General features: G+C 46.3%; 1 protein-coding gene across 1 annotated transcript in view; it reads left to right on the plus strand.

The window, feature by feature from the left end:
• The window catches only part of LOC103581879 (E3 ubiquitin-protein ligase MARCH4-like), a 27,422-nt gene extending 10,719 nt beyond the window's left edge, over window positions 1-16,703 (plus strand). Inside the window, exon 5 of the mRNA XM_008563605.1 lies at window positions 15,744-16,703. Within this exon, the coding sequence (XP_008561827.1) occupies window positions 15,744-16,111 (368 nt within the window). The 3' untranslated portion in view covers window positions 16,112-16,703. The remainder of the gene's footprint in view (window positions 1-15,743) is intronic.
• Window positions 16,704-16,712: the final 9 nt, after the last annotated feature.

Genomic DNA, 16,712 nt, shown 5'->3' on the forward strand with positions numbered 1-16,712 from the left:
GGGCACAGCTGCAGCTTTTGCTGGCTCCTGCTCTGTGCACTCAGCAGCTCCAGCCTTAAAGTGGCTGTGGCACAAAATGGTCAGAGAGGTTTTTTCTTTCTCATTGTGGCTTCTCCCACCTTCATGCACTCTGTAGGTCTCTCCTCCTCTTCCCCTGAGCTCTAGCGGCCCCATCTTGGCTGACATTGCTTTTTTATAGTTGTAAATTGGTTGATTTGTGGAAGAGAATGATGCTTGGGACCGTCTATTCTGCCATCTTGACCAGAAGCCTCCAGTTTATTCTGAGAGAAGGAGAAAGTGTCCCATCACCCTCTCCCACCACCTCTTGCCCCAATTCATGAACCTGTACCTCTGGCTACACAAACCTGATTTACTGAACTGATGAAAGGCAGAGAAGCCAGAACATGGAACAGACGCCTGGCCGGGCCTGCCATAGGAGGCACAACATGGTCTTTTAACTGCATGAAGATGGAAACACGGGCAAGAGAGCCACAGGGAATGCCTGTGTCACTTTTGAGGCACTCGCCCATTTCAAACCCTGATAAATTTGTTTACTCCCATGCAAAAGGGGAAGCTTCCCTTCTGGAAGTCTTGACAGAGTGGAAGAAGATGATATGCAAGACTGGGAAAAAGAAGAGGAGCCCCCCTAGCAGAGAGTGGGTAGAAGAGATGATGGGAGAGGCAAGTATGCTCAAGAAATGATGGCTGGATAGATGTTGAGTGAGAGGACCCGTATGCATAGACCCAAGCTCCTTGGATGGATGCGGCAATTCAGCTCCTGTATAAGAACATCATCACCAGGAGAAAAAACTGAGTCTAGCCCTGTGTTCACTGAAACGGCTGAGTAAGAGAAGAGGAATAAGACCATCTGCTACTATGAGTCTCTGGACTTTATTTTTCAGATACCAAGAACAATTTGTCTATTCCCTAAGATTTTTAAATGGCCACAGATAGTAAAGAATATGAGTACACCTAAATGGATAGTTTTAATAAATTCTGGCTTGCTGAGGGAGAGTTCATGAAGGTGGGAGGGACTCAGAGGAGAAACTCTGCCAGGAGCCAGCAGCAGCTCAGCGGACACTCTCTGCCCTGAAGCCAGGAGGGTGCCGAGCCTGGGGCCTGGCTGTTCGTGAAGCCACATCAGCCCCCTCCATGGCTGTACCCATCCCTCTGGCTTCCAGGACAATCAGCAGTCAACGAGAAGACTCCAGAGCAATGACTCTCTCAGAGACTGACTATTAGTGCTCAGCAAAGGATTTTACCTGAAATGGTTGCCAGGAAAGGACTGGATTGGATGCAGCACAGTTCCAGGGTTGGGAACAGTGGCTCTGGACTTGGTCACGTTGGAGGGTTGTACATTTAATGATGACAATCTACCCCTACAGACAAAGCATCTCTTGGTTTAGAGTCCTGATTTCCTAGACCAGTGCATGCCCCTGTGAAAGCCAGATGTAAGCTGCTGCGGACAGAACAAACCACCAAATCCCTTCAAGGACAGAGAGGAGCTGATTAAAGGTACAACAACCCTTAACAATAAGCAGTGTGAACATTATGATCCATATCTAACAGGTGAGGAAAGGCTCAAAGGCTCAAAGGCTCCAGGTCACACAGCTAAACAAGTGGTGAGCTGAGGACTGGACAAAGAACCTCTGGTTCCAGTTCCAGGGAACTTTCTGCTGCCTATTTTATCTCTGACTGCTCTGTGAAACTGCAAATGCAGAGCTTGGATGGGAAGGTAGCTCAAGGGGAAATTAGCCCAGTAACACCTTCACCTACAAACAACTGCTAGTGGCAATCAGAAACTCAGCAACCCCGAGCTGCCCTGTCCTGTGTTCAGAGAATGGGAGGTTAGCCATTGTTGCACCTCCTTTTTGATCAGTGCTGTTCTGACACCAATGGAGAGAGAAGCAAATCAAGATGAAATTTGGATGGTTTATCTCCCAATGAGACACTCTGGTGAAAAGTACTTGGAGAGGGGGAAGCTAAATCTACTTATTAGCATGAACTTGGGGAATGCATTCATTCATTCAAAAATATTTATTGAGAGGACACTGGGTATACATACTCAAATGAGAGAATCACCTGCTCTCGAGGATCTTACATCTCATGGGGGAGACAGATAAGGGAATCACTGATCCCCATGGAATAAGAGCTAGGACTGAGGTCTGGACACAAGGATGAGTGAACATGGGGAAGAGGACCCTGAATCAGAGAAGGCTTGGGATCGTTGTGTTCATTCATTCAGTGCCATTCATTGGCTGCCTTGTTTTGTTCCCCAAACCAGGGAACGTTAACAAAGAGATGAATGAGACATAGTTAGTCTCTTGTTCTCAAGGAGCTCATAGTCTACAAATAAGTGACAACATAGTGGGAGTCTGTACAAGGTACAGGAAGATGGAGCAGAGCAGAGAGCCATTGACTCTGTCTTGGGGGTGTCCAGGGAGGCTTGCTGAAGGAGGGAAGCCTCTCCTTGAGCTGGTTTCAAAAGATAAATAAAAGAAGAGGAGAGAACATCCCAGGCAGATGAACCTGCCCGCGTAGAGACAGAGACATGAGTGGATAAGGTGTGTTTAGAAAGCCTTGGGCAGTTTTGTATGATTCCATGCAAAGAGCCAGGGTGGGAGGCGGGTGGTGGGCAATGGGGTTGGGCAAGTTGGCAGGGGCCAAATCCCACAGGGTCATGAGTCATGTGCTAAGCAACTCAGACTTTACTCTGCTGGTGATGGGGAAGCATTGATACAATTTTAAACAGGAAAGACGTTTGATCAGATATGTATTTTATTTTTATTTTTTGGTGGCTGTCTGGTACCGGGATCCAAACCTTTGATCTTGGTGTTCTAACACTGTGCTCTAACCAACTGAGCTAAGTAGCCAGCCCCACGTGTGTATTTTAAACTGATAACTCTGGCAACTATGGGGAGAAGGGGTAAGAGCTGGAGGAAGAGAGAGACTGGTTGGAAAATGCTTGTAACAGTCTGAGCAAGAAGCAGAGAGATACAACACGGTGGCAGTGGGGAAGCAATGCAGGGAATGACCTTGAGAGGCACTTGGGGTGCGGACTTCATAAGCGTGCCTGGACCCCTTCCAGGAGGGTGGGAGCCCTGGGCTCTGGCTTGAGTGGGGACTGGGTACCACAGCTGAGCCTGAGAATGCGGTGGGCAATGGGGGGACCAATAGGAACAAAAGGGTCCTTGGCAAAAGGGCCATCTGGAACCTAAAATCCAGGCAGAGAGGCAAGAGCCAGTTCCTAAGCCAAGAGTTTGCAGTAGAAGAGAAACCAGACACAGGGAGTAGTACATCATGGACTGCAAAGAGGAGAAGGCCATGCCAGGAAAAGGTCTTCTCGTCAGAGTAGAAAGAGGCAGAGGGCCTTTTACAGCATACAAGTGGCCCCTTCCTGTGACAGAGAGAAAGATTTGGAGGGTATCAAGCTGGTTCCAACAAGGGTTGGTGACTAATGGGATGGGAGAGGGGAGTGACAAGGGAGAGTTAAGAATCTCTAGTGCATGCCCAGGTTTCTGTAGGCAGTTGGATAATAAGACTTGAAGACAGATTTGGAAGTCAACAATAAGAGGTGGTTGAAGCTGTGGGTTTTGAAGAGATGATGCAGAAGTGTTCAGACAGTAGGTGGCTAAGAACAGAGGAGTGGGGGACATTAAACATTTAAGGGATGGGTGGAGACAGAAATGAGAAAAAAATAGGAGGAACCGAGTCACAGAACCCAAAGTGGTGGATTTCCAGAGTGGCTAAAGTGGTACTACAGAATGGCCCAGAACCTGGGGCCATGTACTGCTTACTAGCCCCGTGACCTTGAGTGATTTGCACAACCTCTTTCTGCTTCTTTGTCTTCATCTGTGAAATGGGATAAAAATACCACCCTCAGTGAGTTGTTAAGATCATTGAATAAGACGGTGTGTGCAAAGGAGCAGGCACTGATGAGCACCAGTGGTCAGTGTAGGAGGCACTCAAGCACGGTAGGTTAACCTCGTAGTGAGCACTTAGTAAAGGTTTACCGAATCTGTTAAAATCTGAATCCAGTCACAGAGTAGAGATGGAAATAGCCTGGCTCCATGTCCTCACATAATTAATAGTCTGCTCTTTTTTGGAGCAGCACCTTTTCTTGAAGGTTCTTGGTTCCCTCACTCATATCCCCTCCATGAGAAGATCTGATTACATCTAATGTCCTCGTTCCACCTGCCTCCTCTTCCGTCATCTCTAATGACACTGTCTGCTGCAGCAGAGAAGCTGACAGAGCCTCCCAGCAAACAAATGGGGCATTCTCTGCTCCAGTGGGTCAAGTTATTAGGATTTAACAAGAGCAAATTAATTAAAGGCTTTGGTACCAAAAAACTTTTTTCTTTTTTATTACACAGACCTAAGAGATTGGTCATCAAAAGTCAGTTCTACAAAACTGAGGACCTCATCGCCCCTATGTTTGTGTTTTGCTTGTGAGTGGACAGGGTCAGGGGAAGGTAGGGGGGGAATGTTTCTGAGATTATGTCCAAAGCTTTAAAATAGTAGAATATGGTAATTAACAAGATTAGATAAAAATTTTTTGTTAAAGCTTTCTCTGTGTGCAGTTCCTTGAGGTTCTTTCCAGTGATTTAGAGATGCCTGGCCCTTGCCCTCTGAGATAAAGAGATTTATATCTCACTCTATAGCAGACAGCCAGGAGGTGGGGGTAGGAGGATTGTAAAAACTTTTTTATATTCAAAACTAATTTTGGGGCCGGCCTGTGGCTCACTCGGTAGAGTGCGGTGCTGATAACACCAAGGCCACGGGTTCGGATCCCATATAGGGATGGCCGGTTCGCTCACTGCCTGAGCGTGGTGCTGACAACACCAAGTCAAGGGTTAAGATCCCCTTACCGGTCATCTTTAAAAAAAAAAATAATAATAATAATTTTAATTCATGTTAACTAAAAAAAACACACATATTGTATATGCCACAACGATTCCTTTATTTCTTCTCTCTTTCCAGCTAGAAATGACCCCACTCGTCAAACCGCTTAATTCCCTGACTAGGAAACCCTGTGGTGCAGCAGAAGGAATAAAGAGGTATAAGAGCTATGTCTGAAGACCAGATTAGTTACTAACTACCTCTTTGACTTTGGGCAAGTTACTTCCTCTCTCAGTAACTAGTTTCCTTATCTATGAAATGAGTGGGTTGAGTCTGATAACAGCCAATGTCTTCTCAGGTCTGATATCCTAGGATTTTGAAGTTATATCTACTGGGAGAAAATGTCACAGCCTCAGTGGCCACAGTGGCTGTGGGGATCTCCAGTAATGTCGGGCCAGGCCAAACAACTGACATGAGCAGCATTAACCACATTAATGGGCAAGATGATGCTTAGTCCATGTCCTGTTATCTGCATGTGGCATCTCCAGTTTTCTGGATTAGCTGTTAGCTCGTATACCACCCACCTGGGGCTTCCTAGGCATGGCCACCTCTCTCCACAGCTGAACTGCTGGAGGCTCAGAGGATGAAGACCACTAATTTAGAAGTAGATATGCCAAGTGAGCACTGCCCTCTTCAAAGGAGACTCCTTGGGAGGCACTTCATTTACACTTATGCCAGTTGTGTTGACCAGGCTCAAAATATTTTAGGAACACTTCTTGGGACTTGTCCTCGGGACAGAACAGATTTCAGCAGTGATATGTCTGTCCTTTGATAGTGGGTTTGTGGCTAGAAATAGACCCAATATGATAAATAAGGTGGATTAATACATTTTGGGAACTTCATGAAACGTGTCAGTAAGCCACAAAATGCTCTTCTCTTGTGGCCTCTAATCTAGCACTGAAGGTGTATTAGTTAGAGTGACTTCAGCAGATATTTAAAAAATAAGCCCCCAAATGTCAGTGGTTTAACTTAAAAGAGGTTTCTGAGCAGAGGGATATTCTCCTCCACACAGTGATTCAGGACCCAAGCTCCTTCCATTTTATAGCTCAAAGCCCCCTAGGGCTGTTGAGGCTTTTGCCTCCAGCTAGTAGAAAAAGAGAACATGAATAAGGCAACCCCTTCCCCGCCCCCCACTTTTTCCTCTCAATGCCTATTTTTCAAATCTTGGCCTGACTCAAGTTCACATTCAATACTAGTCACCTGGCTCCATTGGGGTGCAAAGGGCTGGAAAATGTAATTTCTTCTCAGTGGCAATTCTATAATAAGGAAGGGGAGTGTGGATTTTTGGTGGACAGTTAGCCATTGCTATCACAGAAATGTTCTGAGCCAGGATAGCCCAATAGGAGAAAATACCCTAATTCCCAAGGGTAATATTTTAAAGTCTCAAGGATTTTAAAAGACAAAACTCTTTTTGGATATAGAAATTTGGCCTGTCTGCTTAAATAAACAACTTTTGTAACTTTATACTAACTTTTATAAAGTTATCAACCTAAACAACAAACAGAGAGGCTCTCTAAAAGAAAATTATGTTTATTTGGGAAAAGGGCATTTCAAGGGGAATACATGTGCCATAGTAAACTATGTGGGCATTCAGGGAGGTAAAGGAAGACAAATGGTTTTAAACGAAAAATGATGGGCCGGCCCAGTGGCGCACTGCTACAGTGCGCCGCTTGGGAGCATGGTGGCGCTCCCGCCGAGGGTTCGGATCCCACATACAGACCGGTTCCCGCTCACTGGCTGAGCGAGGTGCGGGCGCAGCACCGAGGTTTGCGATCCCGTTGCCGGTCCCGGTCCAGTGCGGGCGCGACCCACTGAGGGTTGCGATCCGTTGCCAGACACGAAAAAAAGACAAAAAGGAAAAAAAAAAAAAAAGAAAAAGAAAAATGAGAAACAAAAGACAGAAGAATAAGAAAAAAATAGAATTAAAAAAAGGAATTTAATAAAGAACAAAAAAGGAAAAATGAAGATGATTACATAATTGTTTTGTGATAATTATCCTTGGCTACAAGGATCAATAACAAGGGTGATGCCAGTACAGGTTGGATGGGCAGTTGCTGGGCAGGTGTCCTCACAAGTATTTTCTATGTGAGGTTGTGATGGCCTTTGTCATAGTTATCATTTTTGAGTGAGAACTCTCCCTTCATGGCCTTCCCTGGCTCTATTTGTCAGGGCTGCTTTTTTTTTTCTTTCCTAACACAAGTGACTTTATTTTGATTCTGACAACTTTTACAAAGGACAGACTGGCCACACCTGTGAGAAGCATGAAGATGTACCCTAGAGAATATTGAGCAGAGGGTGGCATTGCCAATCTGGCATTTCATAGCAACATCCCCGAACCCACCAAAAATAGCTAGTTATATTTATTTATATAAGATGAAGTCACATGATACTTATTTAATAATAATGATAAAATAATAACTAACAATTATTATTCATTATATCCAAGTACTGCAAAAAGTGTTTTGTGTGCTTTAAAAGCATTATTTTATTTGTTCCCTACAACCATGTGATGGAGTTAGTATTTTGATGCCCATTTTCCTGATGAGAAACTGAGGATAATAGGTAAATCACTCCAAGGTCATACAACTAGAATTCAATCATCTGATGCCAAAACCTACATCCTTAGCTATTCTGTTAGAACAATGTAACACATATATTAAAACACAGATTGCAGGGCCGGCCTGTGGCTCACTCGGGAGAGTGCGGTGCTGATAACACCAAGGCCACGGGTTCGGATCCTATATAGGGATGGCCGGTTTGCTCACTGGCTGAGCGTGGTGCTGACAACACCAAGCCAAGGGTTGAGATCCCCTTACCGGTCATCTTTTAAAAAAAAAAACAAAAAAAAACCCCCACAGATTGCAAGACATCTTACTATGAATTCAAATAGAAATTGTACATGCACACATTTTAACAAAATTATCTCCTCCAGAGCTGCTCACTGTTGGGGGGAGCATGTGACCTGGAACATGGGGGAGGAAGTGGCCCCAGACACACGGCACTGTTCTGTTTCAGATGCACCTATGTTTATGTCCCACTTCCTGGACAAGGTGCATGTCCTTGGGCAAGACATTTAGCCTCTGTGAGCTCAGTTTCCCCCTTTTGTAAAGTGGAGATAATATCACCTACCTCATAGGGTGGGAAGTAGCCTATATTTGCAAAGCCCTTTTAAAGTGATGGAACATAGTAAGCATTCAATAAATATGGACTATCATCACCATCACCATGACCCTCATCATCACTGCCCAGCACCGACACTACCCAGAGTGGCCGAGGAATGCAGTTCCATCAGCATCTGTCAAATTAGGGAGAGCTCTGAGCCTCACAAGGAAACCCCCACAGAAAAAATCCACAGTATCGTAGGATATAACTTTACAAACACACTTCCAGGAATGAACCCCTCAGTTATACCAATGGCGGTATATTTGGGGCTCCACATTTCTTTCTCCCATCCACTCCTACTGAGTTAAACTTACATTATTGCAGAATGTTTTATAGCTTCTTGGCACAGGGCTTCTCACAGGTCTCTGCACTACCCTGGGTAAGCAGAGTGACCAGGGTAGTTCTGACTCAGACGCATTGAGAAATACTCTGTGCAGCTTCACAAAGATCAATTGGCCCAGCAGGGACCCTGCTAGGAAGAGGACTCTGACAGAGTCACCTCCAAGGGGATGCCCACCCCCTGGGCACTGATCAAGGCATGGAAGGAATGGAAACAAAAGGGAAGGCGACTTCCCATTTGTCCTCATTGAATGCTTTCAGCATCTTTTGTCCTTTGAGTCATTATTGCTGGGAGCATTCAAGTCAAGGTGAAGCTGCCCAAATGGGGCCCCTGGATCCACATCTCACCACCTCCTCAAGGAGGCCCCTGGAAGTATAGGCAGGCCACACTTATGAGAAGCATCAAGATGCACCCCAGGAGAAAATTGGGCAGGTGGTGGCATTGCCAATCTGGCATCTCCCAGCAGCACCCCCTGAGCCCACCCAAAGCAGCTGGTTATATTTATCTCTTTTCTAATAGGTTCTTTACCTCTTTTTCTGATGGCTTGCCTGATGGGTTCTTTAGTCCAGAGTCTGACCAGAGCTGGGTCCTTGAAGGGTCAAAAGATGAGTATTTGGCATGGCGGGGTTTCAGGATCAGACACAAGGTCTCACCCCACAACTGTCAGACAGACAGTGGGGAATTCTTTTTTTTTTTTTTTTTAAAGATGACCGGTAAGGGGATCTTAACCCTTAGCTTGGTGTTGTCAGCACCACGTTCAGCCAGTGAGCAAACCGGCCATCCCTATGTAGGATCTGAACCCGCGGCCTTGGCGTTAACAGCACCGCACTCTCCCGAGTGCGCCACGGGCTGGCCCGACAGTGGGGAATTCTGCAGGAGAGGGGAGGGCCCCTCAACTGGCACTGCTGATGGCTCTGGGTGGTGGGCGAGGCGCAGGTGGGAGGGCGTGTGTGCATGTCTATAGAATCAGTTGGTCTCTAGAGTGCTTTTCACTCTAGCTAGTTATTCATCTATAAACAATGACTCAGCCTGAGCATCGGGAAGCAGAACAGTTAGGAGACAGAAGAGCAGATGCTTGTGTTGGGGATGGAGTTGGCAATGAGGAAGAAGAGGAGATATGAGAGGGCTTTTTCTGTGTCCTAGAATCTCCCCCACAGGAGCCCACTTTACTGATGAGAAAACTGAGGCTCAGAAAGAGGAAGCTGCTTACCTAAAGCTACACGGCGAATAGGTGGCAGACACCCTGAATATCTAATACATGCTTGTTGTGAGTTAACTCTAAACTGTGGGGTCCAAAGGCCTTTAGGTCTAGGAAAAGAAGTCTGTTTCTTCATTTGCCTTACGTTTCCATGTCTGTCACCTCTGAAAGGAGAGTATTTTTCAAAATTATTTATATCCATTTTTTTTGGATCAAAATTTAGAGCCTTCTATGAGGAAGCGGGCAGGGATAAGAACCATGTTCTAGGCAGTGCTACCCAGTGGTCTACACTCAGGCAGCATCAACATCACCAGAGACTTCTTAGCAATGCAGATTCTTAGGCCTCACCCCAGACCTACTCCTTCTTTCCCACCTCTTCAACCCTGCCCATGCCACCTGCCCCTATCAGATAAGCCCCACCCACTTCTCCCCATTTTTTAATATTCTGTCACCCAAGGAATCAATAAGTAATTTGTAGCGCAGGAAGCAGAGGGAGGGCTGAGGAGGTGGATGTAAATGAGGTAGTTTGTGCTTTTCCAACTTTTGCCAAACAAGCATTATCTATAAAAACAGGTGCACCTTCCTCCCCTTCAGCCAACTATCCATTAAAATGGTTTAATTACTTCCTGAACACTAGACAGTTAGATAATTAGAAGGCAGCATTCAGACCAAAAACTTAAGCCACTCTCTTCAATCAGGGTAAAATTGTCTGATCAAGAAGTTAATTAAAAATCAAGTGTGGTGGCTCTTACTGGAAGGGTTGGTTTGGGGCTTCAAAAGATCTCACTTCCCTCCTTGGTCCATAACTCTTCCATTATCACCAGGGCTCCTGGTGTTGTGTTAGCTGCCCAAGACTCAACCAGACCTGGCCCCTGCCCTCAAGGGGCTTACAGTCTGGAAAAGAGAGCATAGCAATGTTCAAACAAGGTTTGTAGAACACATGACCATCTTCAGTGCCAAGGGTGAATAGGTACATATCCAAAAGGTTGACAGAAATAGTGAGAATTGGTACATTTGGGAGAGAGTAAGAGATTGGGAAAGAGAGGAAGTCTCTGCATCCAGAATCTGTTGGACCAGGTCAGAGGGTCCACAGGTGGTCTTCAGGAGATTTATGAACCCCCTAAAATTATAAGCACGACTTAGGTGTCTATTTTCTCCCCTCAGGGAGATGATCCTTCCCTTTTATAAGATCTCCAAAGAGGTGTGACCCCAACAAAGGGCTGGGAACCACTGAGACTCTCTGTCTTTAACAAACCCCTGAAGACTTGGGAGAAGTGCAATTTCAGGAACTGTTGGAATACTGGAGGGAAGAGGGGCCATGAGTGGCTGCTCTTGTCTCCTGGAATCACAGTGTGTTGGTGTTCACATGCAGTCCCTCTGCTTTTTCTTGCGGAGACTGGGGTGACTCACCGCCATTTGCTCCTGTGAGCCAGCTCCTCCTGCGAGGGCAAGGCCAGTGCCCTGGAGTTTCATCGGCTGCAGGATGAGTCCCAGCGCACCTCACATCCCAACCATCTCACTCACCATTGCAGAGCCCGGCCCCCTGGCCACCCTTGCGGTGTGACGATCACTTTTGCCTGCTCTGCTCATCCCTTTGTCTGACCCTATCTTCCCAGCCCTTCTCCATGCCCTCCGGACCTCCTGCTCCATCACTGGAAACCTCTGTGTTCCCTTCATCTTCCTGTAACAGAAGCATGGCTGTCTCCTGACACCGTTTCCCTCGTGGCCATCTCCAGTGGTGGCTGCTCTTTTTTCCACACACTGTATTCTGAGGGGCCTGGAGGTGGGTCCGGGTCATTCTTGCTCCCCATGACCACATCCAAACTGCCTCTCTTCTGTGGCCCTTCAGAAGCCCTAGCCCGTTTGCAGTGTCTGTCATCTTTCTTTACCATCCCTTTTCCCTTCTTGGTGCTGCTGGCTACTGACCACCTCCTCAGTCCTCACTTTCCTGATGCACCTGGCTCAGACACTCCCTCCTGCCATTCCTGTCTTCAGCATCTGTATATATTAACGGTTCATGCCCTTGGAGGCTTTTGGAAATGTATGCGGTTGGTTTGTTTATTTTGTAATGTAGTTGTGCTCCAGCATTTATATTGAAATATATATTGTTTTGTTATGAATGATTTCCTCTGTGTTTTTCTTTACATTAGCTGTTAGGGTATTGTCTTAGTCTGTTTTCTGCTGCTATGACAGAAAACCAGAAACTGGGTAATGTATAAACAATAGAAGTTTACTGGGCTCACGGTTCTGGAGGCTGGCAAGTCTAAGAGCATGATGCTGCATTTGGCAAGGGCCTCATCCCATGGCAGAAGGCAGAACGAGGAAATGCGAGCACAAGGCAGAAGAAATTGAGCCAAACTCATTCTTTTACCAAGATAACTAACTCACTCCCAAGATAACGGTATTAATCCATTCATGAGGGCTCCGACCTAATCACCTCTTAAAGGTCCTGGCTGTTAACACTGTCACAATGGTAATTAAATTTCAACATGAGTTTTGGAGGGGATATTCAAACCATAGTGGGAATTGTATTAATTTTTTTTTAAAAAAGAAACCATAGTAGATTATAGTGTCTTATGAATTTCATTTCAGGATAGGAAAGAGGACATTGAAATATATTTGTTATAAAAAGGGGGAATTTGGTCTGACAGCACTGTGCATGGCTGAGGCAGATAATCTATTCAACTCCTTGGCTTCCCAGTTATTACAATGATCTTTTCCTCTAGCTCACCTCAGCCCCTAAACAAGTGGTCACCCCCTAGAATCATCATCACCAGTCACCACATGACTCCCTAAATCTGGATTTAAACAACCCACTCTCTGACCATCATCCCCCAATCTCAGTAGTTCACCAACTCCAGCAATTCTCCAACCTCATAGAGACCTCCTGGCACTGACTCTATCACTTTCCATTTTTCATTGTTCCTTATTCCTTTTGTGTCCCCACTTCCTTCCTCCCCAGCTTAGGCTCCATGGTTCATCTTGACCACTCCCTTGCAAACATGCATAATTCTCATGTCCACTTGTCTGGAAAAACAGTCCATGGTACTTAAACCCAATTTTCTTCTTACTCCACACATGCCCCTGAGCAAGCAGTTGAAGGTGTGGGGGAAAATCACACAGCCAATGACTAGACTCATGACAGATTTATGGCCACAAATCTCAAAGGGACACTCACCACAGTGAGGTAATTGTACGTATCTCTCTTGTAAATTCATTCTCCTACTTTCCAAGATAATTATTTCCCACTTTCTCCTCTCTCCACAAATCTTCAACACTTCCTCCCTTATCCCTTCCACCTCAGCTGGTGACTTCATGAGAGACAAAGAGGCATTTGGATTAGAACTACCTGATTTTCCCACTATCACTTCTATCATCCTACCTCCATCTGTGGCCACCAAGCCAATGGCCACTTATCATTTTACTTGAGCTGATCTCTCAACAGTATTTAAAAGAGTTATCACACTCTCTTTCTTGAAACACATCATTCTCTAGACTTCTGTATCTCCGCACTTGCTGGTCTTGCTTCTACCCCATTGGTTGCTTCTTCAGAGCTTCCTTTTTGGGCTCTACCCCACCAAAGCCTCCAACAAAACCCTAAATGTCAGAAGCCCAGGGCTCTGTCATTGGCCCTCTTTTCTCCCAAGATTTCAGCCATTCCAAAGGGTTCAAATTCCACCTGTCTTAGTCCATTTTGTGCTTCTATAAAGGAATACTGGAGACTGGGTAATTTATAAATAACAGAAATTTACTTCTCATGGTTCTGGAGGCTGGGAAGTCCAAGATCAAGGTGCCAGTATGACTTGAGGGCCTTCTTGCTGCATCCTCACATGACAGAAGGCAGAAGGGCAAGAGAGACAAACTCCCTCTGTCACGCTCTTTTATAAAGGCACCTAATTCCATTCATGAGGGATGAGCCCTCATTGCCTAGTCACTTTTTAAAGGCCCCACCCCTTAATACTATCACATTGGCAACACCTGAATTTTGGAGGAGACACATTCCAACCATAGTGCCACCTCTATACCCATGACTTCTATTTTCAGACCAGACTTATCTTTAAGCTTCAGACTCATGTATCCAATTGCCCACCTGACCCTTACAGTTAGATTTCTATCAGACATTTTAAATTTACCATAACCAATATATAAATATTAATTACTGAAGTAGGCTGAGCAATGGCCCCCAAAGACATCCAGGCTCTAATCTCTGAACATGTTAATGTTACCTTATATGGAAAAAGGGACTTTGCCAATGTGATTGATTTAAGGATCTTGAAATGGAAAGGTTATTCTGGATTATTCAGGTAATCCCTTAATGTAATCACAAGCATTCTGTAAGAAGGAGGCAGAAAGAGATTTGACCCGACAGAAGAGAGCATAAGATGTGACAACAGAAGAAAGAGGCTGGAGTAATGCAAGGAACAGGCAAAGCATGAAGGCAACTTCTAGAAGCTGAAAAGGCAAGGAAAGATGCTCCCCTCAAAGCCTCCAGAAGGTGCCCAGCTGACCCCTTCACTTTAGCTCAGTGAGACTGATTTTAGACTTCTGATCTCCAGAACTGTAAGAGAATACATGTGTGTTGTATTAAGACACCAAATGTGTGATCATTTGTTACAAGCAGCAATAGGACACTAATACAGTCACAGCCACCACCACTACATAAATCCATATCCCTGACCCTGGTGCCCTCCACATCCCCGCAAACGGCACCCCTGTCTATGCAACTGATGAGGCCAAAGCTTCAGAGTTCTCCAGATTTTTCTCTTCACTTACACCTCACCTGTCAAGCCTGCCAGCTCTACCTCTAATACCCATTCTGACTCCAACGATCTCCCGCTGTCTCCACTCCTATGACCCAAGTCTAGGCTGCAATCACTTCCAGCCTGAATCACTACATCCCTTCCTGCTTGGTCTTCTGCCCCTACTCTTGTCCCTCTTCAGTTGATTGTTCCCTCATGAGCCAGAGGGAACTTTATGAAGGTCACATCATTCCCCCTTTTAAAACCTTTCAATGACTTCCCATTATACTCAGGAAGAAATACAAATTCCTTGGCATGACCTACAAGGCCCTATAATAGATTGTCCTCTGCCCACCTTATCTCCCTCCACTTCCCCACTCATTCACTGCAGTGGTCACACTGACCTTTCTGACCCTTGTTCATTCCATTCCCATCTCCAGCCTTTGCACTTGCAGTTCTTACCGTTAAAGTGCTCTCTCTCTCTGGATCTTTGCCTGGATCCCTTCTTATTGGTTAAGTCTGAGCTCAAATATTGCTTCCTCCAAAAGGCCTTTCCTACTACCCTTGCTAAAACAGGACCCTCAATGCCTGAAGCCAATGGCTATTTAACCCTATTTTATCTTCCTCATAGCATTTGTCAACACTGGAAATAGTCTTATTGGTTTGTTTACATGTCTGTTGTGTGTCTCTCCACTAGATTGTAAACTTTCTGAGGGCAGAACTCTGCCTGTCCTGCTCACTGCAGTATCCCCAGTGCTTGGCACACAGTTGGAACAATTAATATTTATTTGCCTTGTTGCCTGCTGTGGCTTGTTTCCACTCTACCACTGCCTCTGGCTAATATGACTGCATCAAAACAATCTCTCCCTGGGATGTTTGTATTTTGGCAGCATTGGGCTATTTGTGCAAAGAGCTAACCAGTGGAATTTCAGACATCACTCAGCAGGTAAGGAATGACCATGTGTTTCTTTTACGGTGCCTTTAAAAGCACATGATTCATTCAGCATCTGCTTAGTCCTGAGTGCCATGGGTACATAACAGAGGGAGGAAAAGATATTTACATTATTCCTTAATTGATGAATTTGGATTGTTCAAGCCAAGAAAGGGGCGGAGAAGCAGGCAAAGACATTGCATGTAGGTGCTCAACTGTTTCATGAACTTGGTGTGGTGGTCCCTCCACCTTCTACCTACTGAAGACCTGGTGAGCCTGGGAGTCTGGGGATGGCAATCATGTGGCTCAGAGACGGATGGTAGAGTTGAAAAGCACAAATCATACCAATAAAAAAACCAGCTCACCCCAACACCTGTATCCATTTGTAAATTAAGGGAGATGGTGGTTTTCTCCCGGCAGTGGCCGGCTGTCTCTGACTTGACCTTTGTTTTTCTCCTCTCTCTGCTGCCCTAGGTCTCATCATTCATGAGGGACCCTCCGTGTACCGCATCTTTAAACGGTGGCAGGCTGTCAACCAGCAGTGGAAAGTGCTGAACTATGACAAGACAAAAGACCTGGAGGATCAAAAGGCAGGAGGCAGGACAAACCCCCGGACCTCCTCATCCACCCAGGCCAATATCCCCTCCTCTGAAGAGGAGGCAGCAGGCACCCCTGCCCCTGAGGAGGGCCCAGCCCGGGCCACCAGCCACCCCTCAGCTCCTCTGTCCCAACACCACTGTGCTTACACCATCCTGCACATCCTGAGTCACTTGAGACCTCACGAACAGCGGAGCCCCCAGGGCGGCAGCCGAGAGCTCGTCATGAGAGTGACGACGGTGTGAAAGGAGAGACTTGGGAGGAAGGCTGTGACCGTGCCAGAGAAGGAGGCTGGGCTGGGAGGGGGCCAGGGAGCAGGCAAGTGGAGTCCAGGTGGCACCCCAGGGGCCAGAACAGAGAGAGCAAGCAGAGGGTAGTGGGCCTTGAGGGAGCCGGGGAGCAGGGGCAGAGCTGGAGAGGGGCTGGCACCTGAAAGGGTTCTGTGATTTGCAGTCAGTCAGTGCCATTCTCCAACAACAATAGCAATGAAAACCAGTACAAATCAACAACAAAGTGCAATACGGTCTGAACCTAACCGAATAGAACAGAATCATCCAGGTGTACCCATCGGCAAGGCACAGGGTGAAGCAGAGGCTGTGGGTTGGCCTGGGTGGCATGGCGGTGCCCGCAGGCACATGTGCAGCAGAGAGGGAATGCAAAGGGGATTGAGGGGAAAAGCATGTGTCACCTGCTCTGTTTTAACCTTGAGTTTGTCTTTGTTTCTCCCTGGGCCATCTCCTGTGGCTGTTGGGGGTGGGGGAGGGACGGGTGTGGGCTGGCAGGGAGGACATATGCCTTTGGGCTTCTGGGCTCACCTGGGGGGGAGGGCAGGACTCACTGATTCAC

Source organism: Galeopterus variegatus, unplaced genomic scaffold (assembly GCF_000696425.1).
Source record: "Galeopterus variegatus unplaced genomic scaffold, G_variegatus-3.0.2 Scaffold14172, whole genome shotgun sequence".
Taxonomy (NCBI): Eukaryota; Metazoa; Chordata; class Mammalia; order Dermoptera; family Cynocephalidae; genus Galeopterus; species Galeopterus variegatus.